Source organism: Apium graveolens, chromosome 10 (assembly GCF_009905375.1).
Source record: "Apium graveolens cultivar Ventura chromosome 10, ASM990537v1, whole genome shotgun sequence".
NCBI lineage: Eukaryota > Viridiplantae > Streptophyta > Magnoliopsida > Apiales > Apiaceae > Apium > Apium graveolens.
This window is the reverse complement of record NC_133656.1, coordinates 157,518,516-157,540,420: the sequence shown is the minus strand read 5'-3', so window position 1 is coordinate 157,540,420 and position 21,905 is coordinate 157,518,516. Positions and strand designations below refer to the sequence as shown.

The window sequence follows — 21,905 nt, the reverse complement described above, 5'->3', positions numbered from 1 at the left end:
TCGAGCTGCTTCTTTATAATTTCCTCTTTCTTCAAGGACTCAGTTAATTCCTCTTTGGCAATTTTACACTCAATTCTTAATTTTTCAAAATCAATGAACTGAGACTCAAGCACATTATTTCTCTCGCTTAAAAACAAATTATTTTCTTTGATTTTAGCATTTTCTTTAGTAAGAGACTTAAGTGTAACACGCAAATGATATAACTCTGTAGACATGTCATTTATGGCATCATTACACTCAGCTTTAGATAAATGTGCAAGGTTTGTAGTAATTACCTGATTACTTGAAGAACTTGTTTCTGTCTCATCAGACTTGGCCATTAGGGCTAGGTTGACATAGCTGACATCTTCATCTTCATCCAGACCATCTGCTGCCCAGTCATTTTCTTGTGTTATGAAAGCCCTTTCCTTTTGTTTGAGCAGCTCAAAGTATTTTTGCTTATAAATCTAAAAACTGGGTATCAATTGAGTTGATTTTTTAATTATTAGCTATACATATAATAACACAATTAATGATGTGGTGTAGTGGTTGAAGATGACACATTAAAACTTTTTCTCTACAAGTCGTGTGTTCGATCCCAAGCACTTGCAATATCAATAATTATACAAATTCTCAGATTTCGGGTTCGGGTTCGGGTTTCGGGTATAAATATCCAATTTTAAAAAAATTCGGGTTTCGGGTATACCCGAATCCGATCCGAAATCCGATGGATCGGGTTCGGGTATTCATTTTCGGGTATTTTTTGGGTTCGGGTCGGGTTCAGGTATGGATAAAATTTTCGGGTTTGGATATGGATTCTGCAATACCCGACCCGACCCGATCCGATTGTCATCCCTATTCATGTCTTGGCTTGGGGACTGATGGCTCATTTCCTGTTGCTGCTCTCATTGGAACATGAGGACCTCTTTCTATGCAGTCAACATAGGCCTCATCTTGAGAAAGCAAATGAAGATGCATCTTTACCTTCCAATGATGGTAATTATCTTTATCCATAGAAGGGATCTTGACTCCAACATCCTTCTTATTCATCTTGTTGTATTATTTGATCTTTAAACTCTTTGTAAGTTAAGAGCTTGCTCTGATACCAATTGTTAGTCCCTTAACAATATGACAAGAATTACAGAAAGGGGTTAAATATAAGTGTACTGGTTAGCACAATGCGGAATAAAAATTTAAGTGAATCAAAACACAAGTAATTAAAAACAAGAGTTTTTAAAAACTTTCTGGTGGATTTGAATGATTCCACCAGAGATATATATTATATATAGAGAGAACCCTGTGTGCAAAAATGCTCACAACTGCTTACAACAATTGAACTTCTAAGACTACAGAGAAATGCTAAGAATCCTGCTTACAAATGTTTCTCTGTTTTCTTGCTTAGATCGATAGTGTCTTAGTTGCTACTACTTGGTTTATATATCACCAAGATTACAAAGTAATAAGACAAGATAATAAACCAAAAACTATCTAGTCTATTACAATGCTACTTCATTACTCTATTCCATCATCTTTGAATATCTTCATAATAGCATGGAAATGACAATGCTTCTTTGTTCTCGAAAACCCAGTTGAATAGGCTACCACATTCCATTTGCATCCACTCGACGCATGTGACTGTGTTGTCACTGTCAACATATATTTGAATTCTTTATCCGTCGGGTTCATGATCATCCGTCGGGTTCATGATCATCCGTCGAGTTATTGATCATCCGTCGGGTTGTCTATTTGATCATCCGTCGACTTCATTGTAGGTTATCCGTCGGGTAGCAAACTGACACTTGACTTCATTTCATTTATGCAAAATTACGAGACATCATCTATGTACAATTAATCAACCTATTCTGCATATCTAGTTAAAGTCAACATGACTTGAATATACTTACATAATCTATACAATGGTGAATGCAGAATTGTGCTACAAACATATTGTTATATAAGCTACTCACTCGATGGATAATAAGTCATCATCCGTGGGACTATAATGAGTCATCCGTCGGGACTATAAATCTTATCCGTCGAGTGCTACATTATTTCACTAAGTAAAATCTACTAAGGTGTTTTGTTCATGTAATCATCAAGTACACAAAATATACACAACACTACCCACGAAGCAATTAGCTTGTTTTTGGGTAGGAGTCATGTGCAATATTGAGCGCCTCCATTAAATCCCAAACTCTGTTCCGGATCACCCATTTCCAAGCCTTGGGGTCATCATCAACATTCTCATTACTTGCTTGTTCAGCCATGGACTTGCGTGCCTTAGCGTCAAACCGTAGTCTCTCTTCGTAAGCCGCATCGTCGAATACGACGCCGTCCTGGGTTGCTCTGCAAGTAGTAGTTGTAGTTTTCAGTTTCGGTGTGGGAAATGTAGAGAGAGAAAGTGATAAGAGAGAGATAGTGAGTTGAATTGAGGCAGATTTTTGGGGTTAAGGAGTGGAAGTGTTGATGAAAATGATGAGATTTGAGGTGAAGTGAAAGTCATGGAAGTAACTGATTGTTCGGGGGGGGGTTAAATCCCTGTAGATTTTATACTCGATTGGGAATAGAATCTGGGTTGGTGTTTTCTCATCAAAGGTAAGCTGAACCCTTGTTGAAATCAATAAGTCCCCTCCCGTGTCTGACTTGGCAAGGCTTCGAAAATTCATTGAAAAAACTGTCGAATCTATTGTAACTTCATCACAGGGTTTAGAGTTTGACAACCGCATAGGTTTAATAAAGCTTGCGGACACAGGACCAAAAACATTCTCTTTGACATGTGGGTACAAAGAAGAAGATGTTATATAGCCTATATAAACCTTATAAATATTATTCCCAGTATACCCCTGCAGAATTTAACGTTAACTACTGGATTTGACGGAAGGGGTGCACGGTGAAATAATGGGTTGAAGTTGAGGGGTGCAACCTAAATTATGCAAAATTCTGATACACATTTATTTTTGTAACAAAATAAGAGGGTACAAAGTGCAATTAACCAAAAATCTTATGTACCCGAGCTATAATAATCCGGGTCAAAAAAGTGGAAACCCGGGCCGAGCTATCATAATCCGGGTCAAAAAAGTGGAAACCCGCTTACCCACTCCGTGTTACCACCCTATCCTGCAATTGGATAATTCCCTAATTAACCCTTTTTTCTACTGAGAATTATAAACCCCACGGCCACGACGCCCTTAAACCCCTCTTTGCTCCCCCGCCTTCAACAGCTTAAACCCTCACCGCGCCACCATAAACGATCTCTTCATAAACCCAATTGCAGGTACATAATAAACACTAAAACACACACACACACACACACACACATTTCAGCTTCTTTTATTGTCTAACAACACTAATTTACTTTCTTGTTTTCACAGTTTCATTTTTCAACAAAATCAAGATTACTCTTATTGGTCCTCACCCAATTCCGCAAAACAGGTATTACTCTCTCTCTCTCTCACACACACACACACATTTGTTTGGTCTTTTGTATTTTGATGATAAAGTTGGTTTCTTTTTGTTTATTTACAGTTTAATTTTAAAGAAAACTCAAGTTACTGGTATGGATGTAGAACAAACACCTAATTTTGTTAACAAAGTATCGAATGAAGCCAAACTCAAAGAATTATTACGAAACATTACTTCGAATGAGCTGAGATTGTGTAAAGATGCGTCGAAAGAGTTTATTAAGTTACTTAAAGGCGATTCGGGAGGTGAATTGCTTAGACTTTATGTCAAGTCTTCGTCTTTGTTGAGTGAGATTGTTCAAGCTTGGAAAGCTAGGCAAGGGAAGTCGGGGTTGTTGTATGTTTTAACGTTAGTTTCGGTGATTTTGGGTCATTATGAGGGGATGTATAGGGTGGAGAATGTGGATGGGAGTGTGAGTAGGGCTTTGGATAAGTTTGCGAAGATGATTGTTGAGGAGAAATTGGATGGGTTGTGTAAGATGTTGAATAGTAAAGATCCGAAGCAACAAAAGGCGGTGCTTTTGTTGTTGAGTTCGATTGTTAGGCGTGGTTCAGGTTTGGCTTCGGATGTTGCGAATAGGTTCGATTTCAAGCTTCCGGTTTTCCCTAAGCTTGCGGAGTATAGGAAGAGAGAGAGAGGGGTGAAGAGGAAGAAGGTTACTAGGAAAGCGTTTGTTGGGTTTGCGATGTCATTTCTTGAAGTGGGGAAAGCAGGGTTATTGAGGGGGGTGTTAACAAAGAGGGAGATGTATTCAGGGGTACTTCGTGGTCTTGGGGGTGATGATGATGAGACGGTTGTTTATGTTCTGTCGACTTTGCGAGATAGGATTTTGAAGGAAGAGTCACTGGTGCCTCCAGGTCTTCGGAGTGTTTTGTTTGGAAGTGTTACTTTGGATCAGTTGATTGGTATTTCTGGGAGGAATGATGGTGGACTTGCTATTGAGTTAGCACAAGAAGTGTTGTCTTTTGTTTGTACTGATCCTTCTAATGGGTTAATGCCGGATATGATGAGGAGCCCTCCACTAGCAGGTAATTTGACTCGTCTTTTGGGTGTTTTGAAAAAACTAAGAGCAACAGAAAATGAGCATCACAGAGTATTGCTTTTGTCCATTGTAAAGGGAAAACCTTCATTTGGTTCAGCATACTTGGACGAATTTCCTTATAACCTTGAAGATCATGCATCATCAAACTGGTTAGTATTTATTTTTAAGTAATATCTCTAATGTTCTTTTATACATAATACTTGCATACTTACATTAACTATCAACTTTAGTTACTGAGGTATTTGCAGGTTTTCTGCTATTTCTTTGGCTGCAGATGTGGTATCCTCAGTTGGTGATGGTATTTCTTTTGAATTCCTTAAAACTCAGACGCGAGATTCTACCTCCTTCCGTAGCTCAGATGTGCAAAGTATCATAAAATGCATATGTCCTCGTCCCTTCACTCGACTGGTTACTAACAAAGGCTTACTTCACTCAAATTCACTAATTAAACATGGAACTCTACGCCTTGTTTTCGAGGCTCTGAAGTTATTGGATTCTTTTGTCAGTGCTGTAGATAATAGTTCTTGTAGTGGAAGTAGAATGATTCCTGGGCAGGCGTCTTTAAAGAAAGATATTGAGGAAGAAGTCTGGATTTCGCTCCCTGATCCTCAAGTACTGTTGTCATTTCTTTCTTCTTTAAACAGCCACTACAAGAAGTCAAAATTATGCCCAAAGAGAGCATCAAGTTCTGAAACTGTGCCTGAACATAATAACAGGCGAAGGAAGAAGCAGAAAATAAGTAATGCAGATGACGAAGCAGATATCATTGTGGGTGGAATGAATCCTTCAGTTGGCGCATCCTTGCCTGTGGACACTGAAAATCTGGACACAACTAGTTTTGATGAGTTAGATAAAAAAGACGCACATATGAATATCATTGCCAAAATTTGGGGTGTACATCACTGCAACACCACAAGTATGATGGTGGATGATGAATATACATATTTTTACAGCAAAGTGCTTGACACACTCAAATTTTATCATGTAAGTATCATGCTTTTCAGTTGACAACTTGATATATGACATGTTGCATAATCTTAAAAATTGGGTGGATTCTTGTGCGATTAATAATAGTTTAGATTTAAGTCTCATGCTTTTTAGATGACATGACATATTGCAATAATCCAAAAATTGGGCATGGATCGTTGTGAGATTAGTAATAGGTTTTACTGAAAGCTGATGCTCTCGATACATGTATAAGGATGGAAATTTATGGTGTCCTTATTTTGTATGCTAGTTAATAATGTTAAGCGCTTCCCCAATACGAAAGAGCGTGATATATGAATTCAGAAGACTTAGACGGCAGGCTCTTAGAACTTTCATTGTAATTAAAAAGGAAGTTAACTCATTTAAGTCCAGTTGATATTACAGAAGTTTGTTTGTTAGCTCTTATATTATAAATTTCATTTGCTTATAATCTGCAAGTATATCTATAACAATCTTTTAAAAAAGTTATTTCTAATTTAGTTATAATAATAGCTCAAGTTACAACCTTTCATGTTCTTAATGTGCATACAATGATACAATTTTATGGTTTATGTAGTCACTACCTTTCTCATATCAGTATCTTAAACATTTTGCTAGTAATCCATTCTCCTGCCTTTAAACCTAGCACCTAATCCCATAAGACTTCATAATGGGCATATAAGATTGCTTTTATTGCATATAAAAAGAACATGTTAGAATCTTTGTACCTACTTTATATTTTGAACATTTAGTTCAAGTATTAAATATATAAATAAAAAGAACTGGTAGAGAAAATTGCCTAGAGTCTCTCCACCTTGTACCTGTCTAATACTTGTCAGATTGAGTTTTCCTATGGGGTTAAATATCAAGTACATGACTGCTTGAGTCCAAATGTATTACTTAGCTCATTGATTGCAAATCTGACTCACTATAATCACTGACTTCTTAAATTGTGTTAAGCGTTAACTACCTTTAATGGTTAATAGAATGACGTGGGTAATTCGGTGGTTAAAAGCTGGCTTGCCCTATCAGTTTACTAATATTCATTTCACCTCATAAAATAAAAAACCAAAAAGGATATTAACATAGTATATACAATATATACATCGTGCGTATGCAAATATAGAGGATGCAAGAGTATTTGGTCTCCATGAATTCTCCAGCAACTCCTAACTACAATGTATATTAGCTTCATGACACACACCCACATATATATATGTTTGGTAAAATATTAACTACGATATTGCGACGATATAGAATATGCAAGGTATCAAACATAATTTGGGAGAACTACCCAACATTGTCATGATCCTAGAACAGGGAGTCTTACAATTGTAATGCAGATGAAGATAATTAAACTTAAAATTATGTAGTTTGATTTAGGGGTTAATGATTGGTTTCTAACCTTGCTCTGTACGATTTAGTCAGCATCCACTGGGAATTAAGTCCCTGCCAGCTCAGAATATAACAGGAATATATACAGGCGATCCAGTCAGCAGCCACTGAGAGTTTTCCTCAGAAAATAACGGAAATATATAAAGAAAAACGTTATGTTTGGTCAAAGTAATAGTTGACTTAAAAGTTTTTATACAAATTTAAAAAGTCAGTGATCATAGTGAGCCAGATCTGCAATCAATGAGCTAATTGATACATTTGAACCCATTAGGCCAATCAGTTGTGTACTTGATATTTAACCCGTTTCCGATGCTACCTTTGGAAGTTCTGAACTCTAATTCCCCTATTTCTGCAGGACTTGGTTTCTTCATCAGTTTGTTGAGCATAAATACTCAAATTAGTGCATTATTAACCTCATTAAATTGTCTTTAGTTTCCTAGACCTTGCTTTACAAGCGGGATACATCTGGTATGTTTGGTTCATAATCTTTAGTTATTAAAATCATCTAAAATAATTGATAAGATCTTATGATAGGATAAATCTATAGTTGTACTCGAGAGCATCTTTTAAGTTGACGATGTGACACCGGGGTCGCAGTTACTAGGTACATGTCTGGACTTGAATATGATGCCACGATATCAGTTTTTTGAGTGAAAATATTCAAATTAATACAGTATCAACCATGTTAAAATAAGCTTTAAATTTGTATACCCTGCTTTACGAGCGGGATACACTGAGTATGTTTGATTTGGTTGGTAATGTTTAGTTACAATAATCATCCAAAGAATTTTTATAAGATCTTATATTTGGATAAATCTGTGTTCCTATTCGAGAGCATCCTCAAGTTCACTATGTGGCACCAGGATCACAGTTACTGGGTACTCATCTGGACGTGATATTAATGCCACGATAGAAATCTTGTATAACTTTGTGCTGCCTCTGTTTCTTGTTTTCTGGTTAACAAGAAGTGTTGGCAGGTTCTTCTTTCTAGGCCTGCTTGTAATAGCTTGCCTGGATGAACAAGACTCTATGCTGCCATTATGTTTTATCTCTTTTGTCTCTATTTTATTGGACTTTTTTATGGTTGCTGCCTTATTCACAGTTCTACTTGTTTTGCTCTTATCTATTGTTGTGCGGTCTTTTTATCTGGGGTTCTGCGCGCAGAGCCAGTGTACAAGATAATTTTACAGCAAGAAGAGCTTGACCAAATATATATTGGTCTGGATAAGTTAATTTGCTCTGAGTAATATGGGATACGTTTACTCTTGAGTAATATGGATTACCTAATAGCTTGTTAATGACTTCATGCTAGATGAGCTTTACTTGCTACTTGGTATAAATTTATCCTTTTAATTGTATAAATTCGTCTCCTATTGATTGTATGATTTTATTTGTCCTTGAGCTTTAATGTTCTACCTGTCATCTCCCATAATAAATAGCCTCGCCCCTCACAGATTTTTTTGGTTGCAGAGGAGGGCTCCTACTCTGCTGGAGGGATCATATGACTTTTTGAAAGTTCTCCCTGAAAATGCCTTGGCATTACCATCTATTCTGCAGCAATCTATATTGTCTCTGCTGATAGAATATATCGGGTGGTCATCTAAAAGTGAGCTTCCGGTCAGAGTCCATCCTCTGATGTACAAGCGTCTGGAATCACTTTTAAACTTGCTACTATATTCCCCTGCGAAAGACATCAAGGAGCAGGCATTTGTTCTGGCAAAGGCGGCAATGTCAAGTTCTGGCGCTTTTGATCATAATTTGAGAGAGATTGGAACGTGGTTCCTATTTCTGCCTGGTTATAGTAGCGACAATCTATTTCTTGTTGATCACTGGAATAATATGCGCCAGGGCCTGTTTTCAGCAGTTATAACCTTCTTATGTGAAGCTGTGTCAACAATTGGGAATAGTTTATTTAAGGAATGGGATCGTTTAAGGAGCCATATCTACCATTTGACAGGCAGGAAAGGTAATAAAAAATTCCATTGTTGCAAACTTTCAATGTGATTATATTGGTCCTAACTTAAGTTTCTATACTTAAGTTTCTATGAGATACATTTTCATCATCAGTTAGAGGAAATATATACTAATGATATAAGGAAATATTCAAGTTTGATTCAGAAGCTCTTGCTCCTTGTGAGTTGAAACCGGATTGCAGATAGGGCAATTGGTATCCTTGTATTCTTTTATCTTTGCTCGTCTTGCAGCGAAGCAACTACCCCAGTACCATATATTTGAATGCTATAATAAGTGTGTAGGGATTTGATAGATTTGTTTGTAAAGCTTCCATAATATTTTGATCTTAAGATAAGATACATTGTAATCCTGTATTAATCTCGAGTCTAGGGGAGGGTGCATAAGTTGGATTGGTGAAGCTGTCATGTTATTCTGACACCTCAACACTTGAGTATGGAGAGGGTTTGAATATGAAATGCTTATATATGTTTCTAATCATTTCCTTGGACCTGGCATTTACTTCAACTTTTACTAAATGCGTATCTCCAGTTATAGTTGTATAAGATGTTGTAATTAGTCTTTTTGTCATAAAATATCCAATTAGTACTTAATTAGGTGACTCTTAAGGCACATTATTTTTGGAATAGGGGGAATATGTTATTGTATCCTGTGCTTGATGTTTGAATTTGCATGATTTTGTTGTGACGGATCCCCTATTTATCTGTTGCCGCTTTGCTGATGTGTATTTCTTTGCAGATTTATTCCTTTGCTGATGTGTATATCTTTGCAGATTTATCTCCTGATTTCAGCCCACTTGTTGTCTGTATTCTGGAGAAGTGTCTCAAGGTGCTCCGAGCTAAATCAAAGACCTTACCAGAGAAAACACTAATATCACTATATGTAAGCAACACACTGACGTACCTCTTGCAAACTCAGGTATGATTTTGAATATCCTTTATGAAGTTATAAATGTTCTAAACTATCTTGTGTGTTCCCATGGTCGGTCTCTGTCGTAATAAACCAGATATTTGATAGGTTGAATCGGGGCTGTTGTCTTCTGTGATTTCTAGAGTTTTGTCTGAGAGTTCTGAAGGTGTTGATGTATCTTTGGATATGTGCGAATGGAGACCACTGAAAAAATTGTCCAACTTCCTTGAAAGCATTACATGTCAACAAACTTGTATAAGTAGTCCTTTACTTCCTAAAGATGCAATTCTTTCAGAAAGTTCTTTGGCCAACACAATTAAAAACATCAAAAGTGTCACAACAAGGGGCCATGCCAGTGAATTGGCTGGAGTTACTGCAGCATTTTCCTTTTCAATGGTATGCACTACACCTGCTGAGCTATTGCAAAATTTTCCATCAGTTATAGCTCTTTCAGCGAACTTTCTCGGAGTTCCTCTACCGCTCTTACTGTCTACGTTTTTCTCTGAACAAAGTCTTCTGTGTGACATTTCTAAGTTGTGGCCTGAAATGTTCTTTAATGGTCTTCAAAGGGCCACCAGTGCTACCCATTCTGAAGATGAAAATAAATATGTTGTTGACGATATCCATTCAGTAGAATGTTCTTCTGTTGCATTTGGATCTCTTTTGAAGCAGGCACCGTTTCATGTGCTATTTCCAGCTCTGGTAAGCATAGAGTGTTCGCAATTGTTGGATAATATAAAGCTACAAGACTTGCTTATATCTAAACTTTCTGAAGAGATGGCTGATGTATACATTTGCTATGTCCCTCTGGTATTTTTCTGGTTTCATCAGATACAGTCATCCTATAGACAAAAGACACTGCATGATCTTAAGAAGATTTCTGAATTGTGCTTTGCTGTTCTAAAGAATTTGGTTTCACGCATTCTTTCTGTACAAATGGGTTCTTGTTCAAATACTAGTCGCAGTCCTTCGCCTCAACATGTGCAGGAAATGGCCGACATACTTTTCGGTCATCCTGCAGTATTAGCATCGTTGGAACACCCATTTACAGCCAGTCAGGATGAAATTAGTGGTGTAAGTTTGGAGGACATTTTTGGTCTAGCCAAACAGGGAATCCACACCGTGGACTATCATGTCTGGAATTTAGTAGCTACTACTAGTGACCATTTGTTTGCCTTTTGTAACCACCAGAATTCTCCATCTGAATTTGATTCTTCATATGAAAGAATATTGAAGGCTTTTAATTCCCTTGTTGGGAAGCTTCTGTTGATACTTAAAGACAAGTTTGATCAGTGGTTGAAAACTAAAAATGTAAAGCCTCTTGTACCAACTTTGTATGCATTGCACACTTTGCTTCCGTTCATATCCCCTTTCATACTGCTTGAGTTAGTACGTTATATATTCTCTCGAGTTGACCTCAATGATTCTGCAGTTTGGAGTTGTTATACAAAGCCTGCTCTTTGTGTTGGATTATCTATTGCTGGACGTGCATTTGATTTGCTATCAGGTTATCTGCGAGATCCATACATCAAACAAAAACAGTTTGGCTTTTGGGGAGAAGGAAAAGTGATTGATGTTTGCCTATTTGAAGAAATTTATTTTCATGTGATCGAAATTGCCTTGCAGTGTGAACTAGATGTTACAGAGTTATGTTTGTTGAAAGCTATTAATGTTGCAAAGACAAGTAAATTGGTGCGGGACGAATGTCTTTCACTGTGTTTGGTTGTCCCGAGGGTAATTGCAAGTACTCCTAACAAGTTTGTTAGCAGTTGCATCCACAACACTAGCATGAGTAAAGTGAAATTTTTGTTTATACTTACGGAAGTAAGCCCATTCCATATGTCAGTTTTCGGACACTTATTTTCAGAAGTGATGGCTGAATATATGCTTCTGAAGGGAAAAAATCTGCAAGCATGTAGCCATACACTTTCAGATGATGGTATTCTGATGCTTCTCCCTACTTTTTTATCGTTCTTGAATTCAACTTTGATAAAATCTGCTGACCGATATCCCAAAGCCCTCACAAATATAGTAAATTATTACTGGGAATTCCTGTCGCGTGGTTTTTCTACATGGAAAGACTATGTTTGGAGGGACGTTTTTCTAGTTGAATTTGGTGAAATTGGGTCGTCATCTGTGGTGGAATTTCTTAGTTATTTTCATGACAGTCTTCTTGGAAAAGCAATTCTTATGGTGTGTTACTATTTAGCCTCGAGCGGGAATTCATTGAAACTTGAAAAGCGATTGGAGCTATATAATTCTGTAGTTCATACAGCTGGAGCACATGTTCTACTAGACTGTAAAGTTGATGACATTGATGGTTACTCTAATAGTCAGTCTGTAAACCTTTTATGTAAAACCATTGCTAAAATCAAATATTGCAGGAAGCTTTTGTTCCCAGAGGACAACAATATCCACTCTGTGTTCTTGCAAGGAAAGGATGGAGGTAAAAGTTTGGGGGTAGTTCCTTCCGAAGTTGGACATGTAGAATCACAGGTCCAGTTTGTAGACAAGTTAGTGTGTGCCTGGCAATGTCTTGTTAAGAAGTTCCCTTCCAAGATGGAAGATTTCGGTGAAGTTAAAGGCACATGTAACAGCTCCGTGTTCAGAATCTTGGAAGTTTTTATCTTGAAAAACATTTTGCAACTTACGTCTGAGATGGGCAAAAATCTTATGAAATTGGATTCTTTAAAGAAACTTGTGAAGTCTTCACTTCTTTATAGGTTTCAGGACCCTACAGTATTCAGAATGCTTCAAGGTGTTCTTACTAAAACAGTTGATACAGAAAAGTCCTGTGATTTGATAATCAAGCTGTTGCTCGCTCACTCTCAGTTTGCCCCTACTATTGCTGCTGCCTCTAAATTGTATAACAATTCTCAGTTTGGTATTGTTTTTAAACCTATGTCCAGCATCTTGAGATGCTATCGCAACCAAAATTCAGTTGTTGTTAGCGGAAACTCTTTGCAGGCTTCCGATATATACATGAATCTGTTGGAAGTCCTCAAGTTGCTAAAAATAGCATTACAATCCAGAAAACGGCAGGATGACAAAAGTTTTGAGGAAGAAATTGGAATAAATGCTAAAGAATTGGTTGTCATACTTCTCTCTGCTTATGGTGCTACTCTAAGTGAAATTGACCTGGAAATATACGACCTGTTACGTGTAATTGAGTCTACAGTTGATGTGAGTTCTAGTTATATTGCTGAAATAAATTACCTTTGGGGAAGTGCTGCATTAAAAGTTCATAGAGAACGCGATGAGGAACAGAATGCATCTTTAGAGGGTACTGATGGTGTTGAAGAAGCTGTTGATGAGCGTAGAAGATATGAATTCAGGGAGAACCTTCCTATTGATCCAAAATTGTGCACAAACACAGTTCTTTATTTTCCTTATGATAGAACCATTGGTGAGGGAACTTTTTCTGGTAAGCTACAACAGTTTGATACCCTGGATATTGAGGTACTTATTCTTCTTGTAAAATGCATAGGCCTTCGCCTTTCTGTTACCTCCTCACTTGTTTAATTAACAATTTCAATTCAGGCACATTCTCGAGACACTGACAAACCGCCCATTTATGATCCTGTGTTCATCTTGCAATTCTCGATTCACAACCTGTCAATGGGGTACATTGAACCTTTGGAGTTTGCTAGTTTTGGCTTGCTTGCAGTTGCATTTGTTAGCTTATCTTCACCTTGGGAAGAGATGAGAAAATTGGGTTATGAGGCAATAGGAAGGTTCAAGAATGCACTAGAGGTAATGTTCTATTATCATTATATGAGTGTGCAATATTAGATCTTTATTTTCTTGTTTGGTTCTAAAGTTGGATCGCAGAAATTAAAATAATTGCAGAGCGAATAAAACAAATGTCGAATCTCAAGAGTTTAGCTCCTACAGTAGACAACCTTTTTAATGTGTAATTTTGTATTTAAATGCTAATTAAACTAGTATGCAAATGAAGTCAAATATAAAATCAAGAATTAACTATGAGAAGGAATAATCCAAGAACCATGGTTCATTACTTGACAATTATGCATTTGAATTTATATCATATGAAAATATGATTTATGAAGCTCTTAATTTGTCGAAATCAATGCTTATGTGCTTATAATGCTCTCCATAAATTATATTGGTCAAGAAGTAACCCCTAGAAACACTTGTTAATAATAAAGTTCATTGTTGAAAGTTAAAGTTCCGTCATAATCACAGGAGTTTAGGTTTAGAGCGAAAGGATTACCAAGAACTCGAAATCCTTAACCATGGATAAATTCTTTTAATCACTACTTCAATCTTCTCTCAATAAGTGGATCTCCCACTTCCTCTATCCAAACTGAAATTTCTTTGTGCCTAGTCTTTTTATTATATCTTTTACCAAGGGAAATCAGCTTCAACAATCTCTAGCTTAAGTTCGGACTAAAGGGTCGTTTCTGTGAGAGGTGTCCCTTCTTACTGGAATATGTTAGTTGAGGAGTATTAGATAGGGTTGGGTAAGATAGTTGGAAGATATTTGTTGTGTGTTTACGTTTATCTTGCTTTCCAAACTGATTGAACGAGTTGCGAACTGGACAAGTTCTTATTCTCATCCAACTCAGATAGATCAGGTTAAAATGTATATGGAACCATGATACCTTGTTTTTCAGCTAGCCAGTTGTCTCTCAGCCTGCCAAGGTTATAACATCTTTCTTCTGTTAACATATGTAAGGCTATAGTTTTTCGTAGTATGTTCTCATGTTTACTTAATCATCTTTTAGTTATGATATAATATTAAGTTTGCATCGGTTGTAGTGTTTAAATATCAATTATGATTCATAGTGTTGTGAAGTGCTATTAATTGTATCCTAATATTGAGGTTGCTTCCCAGAAATATTTGGTACACATAGATTGTATTTAATCCTCCCCCAAACTTTATGTGTGTTTTTAAACTCAATTTTTTTTTCTCAACCATCTCACTTATTTTGATATAATGTTATACAATACAGAGAAATCCAAAGAGGAAGGATGTTACCCGAATATGTCTTTTGCTAACATATTTGCAAAATGGTATCGTAAAGTCATGGCAGCGCATTCCTTCCATAACTGCTATGTTTGTTGCAGAGGCTTCGTTCATATTGTTGGATCCTTCAAATGAGCACTATGTTCCCATAAGTAAGCTTCTTGTGGGCTCTTCTCGGGTGGATCTAGAGGTATATTACTAAAATATGAGCAAAAATATATTAGTTTCTATGATTAATTTGTTTGCTGGAAGTGGAATCCCATTATGTTTGCAGGTAACAGTTTTGCTATGTAAGAAGTAAAACTAATGTTGTCTCTGATTCTGATGCAGCGTATTCCTATGTTTGACCACTACTTTTGGAGTAGCTCTGTAAATTATAAATCAGAGAGGATGTGGATTTTGCGACTCTTGTATTCTGGATTAAATATAGAAAATGATGCTCAATTATATATCAGGAATTCAATTCCTGATACTCTTCTAAGTTTGTATTCTTCTCCTCTCTCAGATGATGAATCTAAGGAGCTGGTCATTGAGGTAAAAGTGACTATTTATATCGTCATTGTTTGGATAAAGGTTTTTTTTATTGTAATCATTGCAAACCTTTCCATTAAACTCTAATTCCTTATATGAATACAATGGAAAACACTAGATAGCTAGATAGTTTGTTTTGAGTTGTATATCTTATCTATATAGCATGTGCTACTATCCTTTTGACTGCGATCATCATGCTATTTCACATATTATAATAGATCATGGGACTTTGAATTCTTATGGCGTCAAGCACCTATGTAGAATAATTGTTTATTATGTCATCAATAGATCATATGGACAGTGAGAAAAAGTAGTTTTTTAATTACCATTGAAGTTCCTGAAAGATATAGACAATCCAAAAATTTGGTTAAACTCATTGAGGAATCAGGATATGAAGAAAAGATTATAGGAAAGAATCTTGGCAGAAAACTTATATAGAGTTGCAGTAATGATCTTACAAGAGACGTAAATAAAACCCACTAATTTAGTTACTAGAATCTTTTAAGTGATTGTGATACTGTCTGATAAGCCTGCCTGAAGGTGTTGTACAATTTAAAAAAAATTGCAGTCTCTACTGTTTTATGTATAAATTATGTTTATCCCATTTTCCATCTAAGCATGGAGCTCGTATGTGATAAAGGAAATTTATGGAATTCCAAGGCCATTTCAAAGTATTATACAACAATGAGTTTATGTTTAAGGAACTAACATAATAAGCCTGCCTGAAGGCGTCATTGTACAAGTTCAAAAAAAAATTGCAGTCTCTACTGTTTTGTGCATAAAGTATGTTTATCCCAATTTCCATCTAAGCATGGAGCTCCTAAGTGATGAAGGAAATTAATGGAATTCCAGGGCCATTACAAAGTATTATACAACAATTAGTTTATGTATAGGAACTAACATAATGAAATTTGATCAAGTAATAAATTGGCAGGTTACATTTGGTTATGGTCAAAGTTTTTTAGCCAACTTGGATATTGTTGTATTAATTATGGTCATAATAACAGTTGCATCATTGCATGTATAAAGTTGTTCTTGTGGTATAGAGCAAAAAAGAGAGAGCTTTCTTTTATCATGTGTGTAAAGCTTCTAGTTCTGTGTTTTATAAGTACTTTTTTTTTACGAAAGTACTATTGTGGATTTGCTGCAGATAGTGGTGAAGTTCACCAAATTACGTAAGATGTCTCGCTACTTAATCAAACAATGTGGACTAATATCATGGTTATCAGTTATCGTGTCAAATTATCGCGGAAGGCAACATCTTAACAAAGGAAGTTTATCAAGTCAGTTAATCGTGCTTCTGCAGGTAGTTATTTTCTTTATAATTCTCTTTACTTGTGCAACCCAAATTTAGGATGTGTCTATCATTTTATATTTCCCTCCACTTGCATCACAAAGGTACTTTCTATGGGTAATGGATATTGTTCTATTCAAAAGACAAAATTGCTTTATTGTGTACTATTTTTTAAGTTTTAACTTGGGTCATAGGCTTCATGATTATCATTTTCTCAATAAATTTGTAAATTAGCTCTTATGTCCGACTCCAGCCCAAGAACTTAGTGCTATAACTCTGATGATGACAACAATATTTTATGTGGAAAAATTGTTTCGGATCGGTAATGAAGTTCAAATTTGTAGTTTGAGATGTACAACAATCATGTTAACTTTAAAATTTTGTGCAATGAAATTAACTTTATTCATTCCTTTTGGTCAAAATTATGATTTATATATTATGCCAGTCTTTTGTTTCGACTCCTATACTCGTAGGTGACTTCTATATCTCTTGTTCTTTGGGGATTCGAATAGTAGTTCTTTTATACGTCTCTTTTACTACAGGTGGTGGAAATATTTCCAGCTTCACCCTTCAGCTTGGATATTTTTCTCTTGTTTTTTTTTGCTAAATATTATTTTTCTCTTGTTGATAATTAGATTTTTCCAAACTTAGGTTTTCAATAGCTAAGGTGAAATTAGATTGAATATGTTACTTCCGCATATGATGCAAGTCAAATCTTTTTTGTTTGCTCTCTCCAACCAAATAAATGATTAGTTCTTTTGGTCAAAGTATCCAGTTGTATAGCGCTCCCTTTTCAGTATTTGGAAAGGTCAATCAAAAGTGCCTCTTCAAACACAGAGATATTTTGTCGCGTATGGAAAGGAATTGTAGTGGCTAATCACCGGTGTTTAATTCTTTACTTATAGGGGTATTCCAATCCTGGCTTAAACCTCCCTCTTTTACTATGTGTTTCTGCCAGCTGCCTAGACTCTAGCATAGGGGCATCTTTCATCTTCATTCTTTCGGTAGATTTGCATCTAAATAAATTATACATACTCTCTCCTTTGCCTTCCAAGTGTTGCAGCTTGATGCAAAGTAAGGAATTAAAATATTTATTTGCATATTTTTTATGTTATTAGTTAGGAATAGATTAAATGTAAAAGCCCAAAGAGAGTATTTGGCAACAATATAAAATGATTTGGAAGCCCAATTAGTTTGCACAATATTTTTAATCTCTTATATTTAAGATATCAGCTATTAGAACTTGAGTTTGATTAGGAAAATCTTTTAAAATATACAGAACTTTATTATTGTGATTCATTGGAGTTTATTTTTGAGAATAATATATAAATTTGTTTCTAAATTGGTTTATTCTTGAGAATAATATGATGAGAATTTTTGGAGATTGTTCCCTTAATAAACCTTGTTCAGATGCATTTGCTTTATGGTTATCCGTAAGTTAGTAATTTGGGTTTACAAATCTTATTTGATGATATTCCTGTTGCATGATATAATGCTCTGCTTCTTTGTTTAATTTTCCGATTTGTACAAGTTTATACGTATAATAGATGTATAGGGCGCATAATCCTACAGATGAAGTTAGGTTGAACAATAATTAGTGTGTATGATTTGTTATACAAATGTTTTGTGTGTATATTTTGCAAAGAGGAAACTAAATTAAGGTCATTATAATCAGTGTGTATGATCTGTTATGCAATTAATAAGGCTTTGGTTACATGTTAAAAGCTTCCAGCTTATATATGTTGAACATGTAGCTACCCCATTACATCAATTTGTGTTAATCTTTCTGTTTTTGTTTTATCTAGGTTGTTAATGATGTACTTTTATGCAACCACACAATTGAGTGGTTGCAGGAAGGTGCCCTTGAGCAGCTAACAGAACTTTCATCTCACCTATACAAACTGTTAGAGGGTGGTATTGATTTAGTCCAGGAAAATACTTTTTTGGGCAGTTTGATATTAAGAATACTCACATCGACATTAAGGATCTCGCAGAAGAGGGACGTATATCGACCGCATTTTACCTTGTCTGGTGAGGGTATATTTCAAATATATAAAGCCGCTTATGCATTTAGTGATGGAAGGTACAATCCTACTGCAGAGGAAGGACTTGAACTTGTACTAATGAACACACCTCCAGTAGATTTTCTATGCATGGTATTTTTTTTCTCCCTCCTTATCTGCTTGTCCGTAACATGTCATTTATGCTTGAGCATTTGATTTTGCTAGATTCATTATTGTTCGGGGATTTAGGCTGTACACAACATGTTTCTCTAAATATTTATTTGGAAATCTTTTTATTTCTTATAGGCTATAGCTAGTACGGAGTACATGTATCTTTTGAATTTGGAAATGTGGAGTCACTCATACCTCATTATTGTTTTTTCGATTGTGTGGTAATTTACCGCGAGGTCATAAACAATTAAGCATTTATCTATACTCAAAAAGAAACAAAGATGACGTAGCATTACAGTTTTATGTTTAAACATCATTACATAATTCCTGCATATTTTCTCGTAACTTCTTTTTCTCTTCTGTTCCCCCTCTCCCTTTATTTCCCCATTGTCTAAGCGGCTTTCCTGTGAAACCCAACTTAAGCCTTCCTCTCAGGCGCCAGATGGTAGCCCTTTATATCTACTTGTTGTCTGATTGACTCGGCTGTGAACTGCGCAAAATAACTTTTTACCTCGAAAAATGCACGATGACGCGGAATTTTATATCCAATCTGTCAGAATAATTTCCAAAAACTATATATACTGCATGTGTAATACAACATTAAGGCAAGACTTAGAACTGTAAATGGCCAGGACACCATTGCTGCCTTGTACCTGGATCCATTTTGTTGTAATGTCACTGTTTATTTCTTTACTTAAGAAGTAGGAGTGAAGGTAAGATCCTACCTTCATTTGAGTAAATAGCAGGCTTGTAGTTGAATCGAGATTAGCAATGAGTCATGTTCATATCAGTTGCACTATCATCCTGTGTTATCATGCTGTCGCCTAGACAATGACGAAGCAATCTAGCACTAAAAAGAGCATTTGGCGTCTTGATTTAAAATTATAAAACCTGTATTTTATAATTGAGAACATGATATCGCGTGGAAAAATATATGTTATCTAATCTATCACTGTAGCTTACAGTTTTCACTATAGATGAGATAAGGCTCTAGCCCAGTGGCGAAGGCTGGTCCGGTGATTTGTACTATAGACGATAGGTCACAGGGTTGATTCCCCTCCCCTTGTAATTTGTGCCGCCCTTGTGACTCATTTAGATTAAAAAAACATGTTTTCACTATTATATATTATATGTGATAGTTGTAGCTGTAATTATATATTTGGAGAAATATATGTAAATAATACATATGTCATCACTTTTTGATGATAATAGTGAGCTATCTGCAAGCTACTTGATCAGTAATTTACCGGGCTCAGAGTATTGAAGTAGATGGTCACTAAATAAATACTTGATGAAATATCTTTAGTCATATTTTTATTACATTTTAGTTTATCTTGTTATAATCATCTTTCACAGTTGTGTATAAATCTCCTATGATTACAGAATCGGGAAAAGCTTCTGAAGTTTGTTCAGTGGGCTATTTCAACTGCAATACAGTCAGATTCAGAGAGAATGCTGCAGCCGATGGAGTCTTCTTACCATAATATAATGTCTTTGGAGAAAAAGGAACCAGAAGAATCTTTGAAATCAAAGCTTTTACGTTGGTTTACTGCTTCCGTAATTCGGGGACTGTTGTCAAAGAGATTAAAGTTCTTAAACTCGAGTTTACTACATAAACAATCAAGCCCGTTAACACTGCACACTCTGATTGATCAAATTGAGAGAGAGCGTGGAGAACAGCCGGCCAGTTTTGGTTCAGAAGAGACACATGCTGTTGCAATTTTTTATCTCCAACAGCTTCTTGGAAGAAAATGCATTGCTATTCCATCTGTTGTTTCCGCACTGTGTCTAATATTTTGCGGTACGTATCCAATGAGTACACCTAACAGCTAACACGTATATTTCGTTTTTAAGTGTCTAATTTCCATTATTACTTGTAGTGTGGTTATGTTGGGATTTAGTTGTACAAAAATGCTCATGTGATTGTTTTGAATTTACTATATTTCTAGTCTATGCGAGTTTTCCCAACGCGACCATACACATGTTTAATAAATCTACCATTCGTTTAAAATGGCCATTACAGGAAACATCTTTTAGATAAAATTTATCTGTCATTAATAAGATATAGTTATTCTGTCATCTTTAAGATTTGGTTTATCTGTCATCTTTGGCTGTGTTCAAATTTCTCAATCATTCATTTTTCACGTCAGAATCAGGCATCTTAGCTAGTCATGCAGGCCATTTGGAATCACTTTTACGTAGGATACGTTGCCCTTATGAAGCTAATCCAGCTTGGATATGGTGAGTTGAAAAAATATACTCCTGCCCTGAAATCTATGGGAATTACTTTTTATGCCGATTTTCTTCGCCTCTCTTGTTTTCCCCTAACTTTAAGCTTAATATACTCTTGGCATGCTTTGATTGTTGACAGGTCCTTCGACCATCAATGGAAGGATGACTCACCCGAACCTAGTGAGGTCCAGAAGTTGGATGAGAACCAAGCCTGCCAAAGTCTTTTAGTTGTAATTTCAGGCATACTTGGACGGAAATCATCATCGTCACGTTATCTATCATATGAAGACATGAAGAACTGCGAATTGTTTAAATGGGAAAGAACAATAATGCTCGAGCTCGAGCAGTAGTTTCTCTTAATGTATTATTTTTGTACACAAGTTAAGGTTCACTTTAACCACTCAAAAGGAAAAATGCTAATATCTGACACAAAACAACTAACATTGCATTTTTAATCATACATGTTAAATCAATATCATTGTCAATTTTATGCACATGTAAGCTGCGTTATTTATTTATTTATTTTAAATTTAGAATAAAATAATTATATTCCCTGGGAGGGGAGATTGATTTCTTTTACCACTTGTGAAATAAGCTTATTTATATGTTAATTTGGGTCCTAACTAAGTCCTAAAGACTATAAAGAATAAAGTGAGGATCATCATAATTATGAATGAGAAATGCTCTTCTTTAAGAGATAGTCACAAATTGTAGTATTGTACCAAAGGGTCTTTCCTCTTTTACAACCAACTGCAGTCAGCCTAAAAACTACACAGGCATATCACTTTTTACTAGAGATATAAGACATTCAGAAAGATGAACGATTCAATTAAATGAAAATTTTAACTAATAATATCCGATGATCTTCTTATCCCGTGGGCGAAGTATTATACAATTGATCTATCTTGTAATCTATCTAATAATAATAATAAAAGAAAAAAGAGATAAATTGACTGAAAA

At 35.7% G+C, this 21,905-nt stretch overlaps 1 protein-coding gene across 3 annotated transcripts; it reads left to right on the top strand.

Annotated features, from left to right (window-relative positions):
- Positions 1 to 3,102: 3,102 nt before the first annotated feature.
- On the top strand, positions 3,103 to 21,439 carry LOC141689235 (uncharacterized). 3 transcript variants are annotated; one of them, XM_074493460.1, is made up of 15 exons: positions 3,103 to 3,253; positions 3,351 to 3,411; positions 3,505 to 4,632; positions 4,732 to 5,467; positions 8,315 to 8,810; positions 9,588 to 9,733; positions 9,833 to 13,183; positions 13,265 to 13,477; positions 14,701 to 14,904; positions 15,045 to 15,248; positions 16,396 to 16,551; positions 18,345 to 18,695; positions 20,097 to 20,514; positions 20,870 to 20,954; positions 21,085 to 21,439. In XM_074493460.1, the coding sequence occupies exons 3-15, from the start codon at positions 3,536 to 3,538 to the stop codon at positions 21,293 to 21,295; spliced, it is 7,668 nt and encodes a 2,555-aa protein (XP_074349561.1). In that variant the 5' UTR covers positions 3,103 to 3,253; positions 3,351 to 3,411; positions 3,505 to 3,535; the 3' UTR covers positions 21,296 to 21,439. The 3 variants fall into 3 exon arrangements, with proteins under 3 accessions (XP_074349561.1, XP_074349560.1, XP_074349562.1); XM_074493459.1 differs by having other exon boundaries at positions 20,864 to 20,954; XM_074493461.1 differs by lacking the exons at positions 3,103 to 3,253; positions 3,351 to 3,411 and having other exon boundaries at positions 4,336 to 4,469; positions 4,559 to 4,632; positions 4,758 to 5,467; positions 20,864 to 20,954.
- Positions 21,440 to 21,905: the final 466 nt, after the last annotated feature.

Bases quoted from the DNA above. Each gene is read 5' to 3' on its own strand.
- LOC141689235 (XM_074493459.1), top strand. From the start codon at position 3,536: ATGGATGTAGAACAAACACCTAATTTTGTTAACAAAGTATCGAATGAA. The intron at 4,633-4,731 runs GTTAGTATTTAT...AGGTATTTGCAG, and splicing joins GATCATGCATCATCAAACTG to GTTTTCTGCTATTTCTTTGG. The intron at 9,734-9,832 runs GTATGATTTTGA...GATATTTGATAG, and splicing joins CGTACCTCTTGCAAACTCAG to GTTGAATCGGGGCTGTTGTC.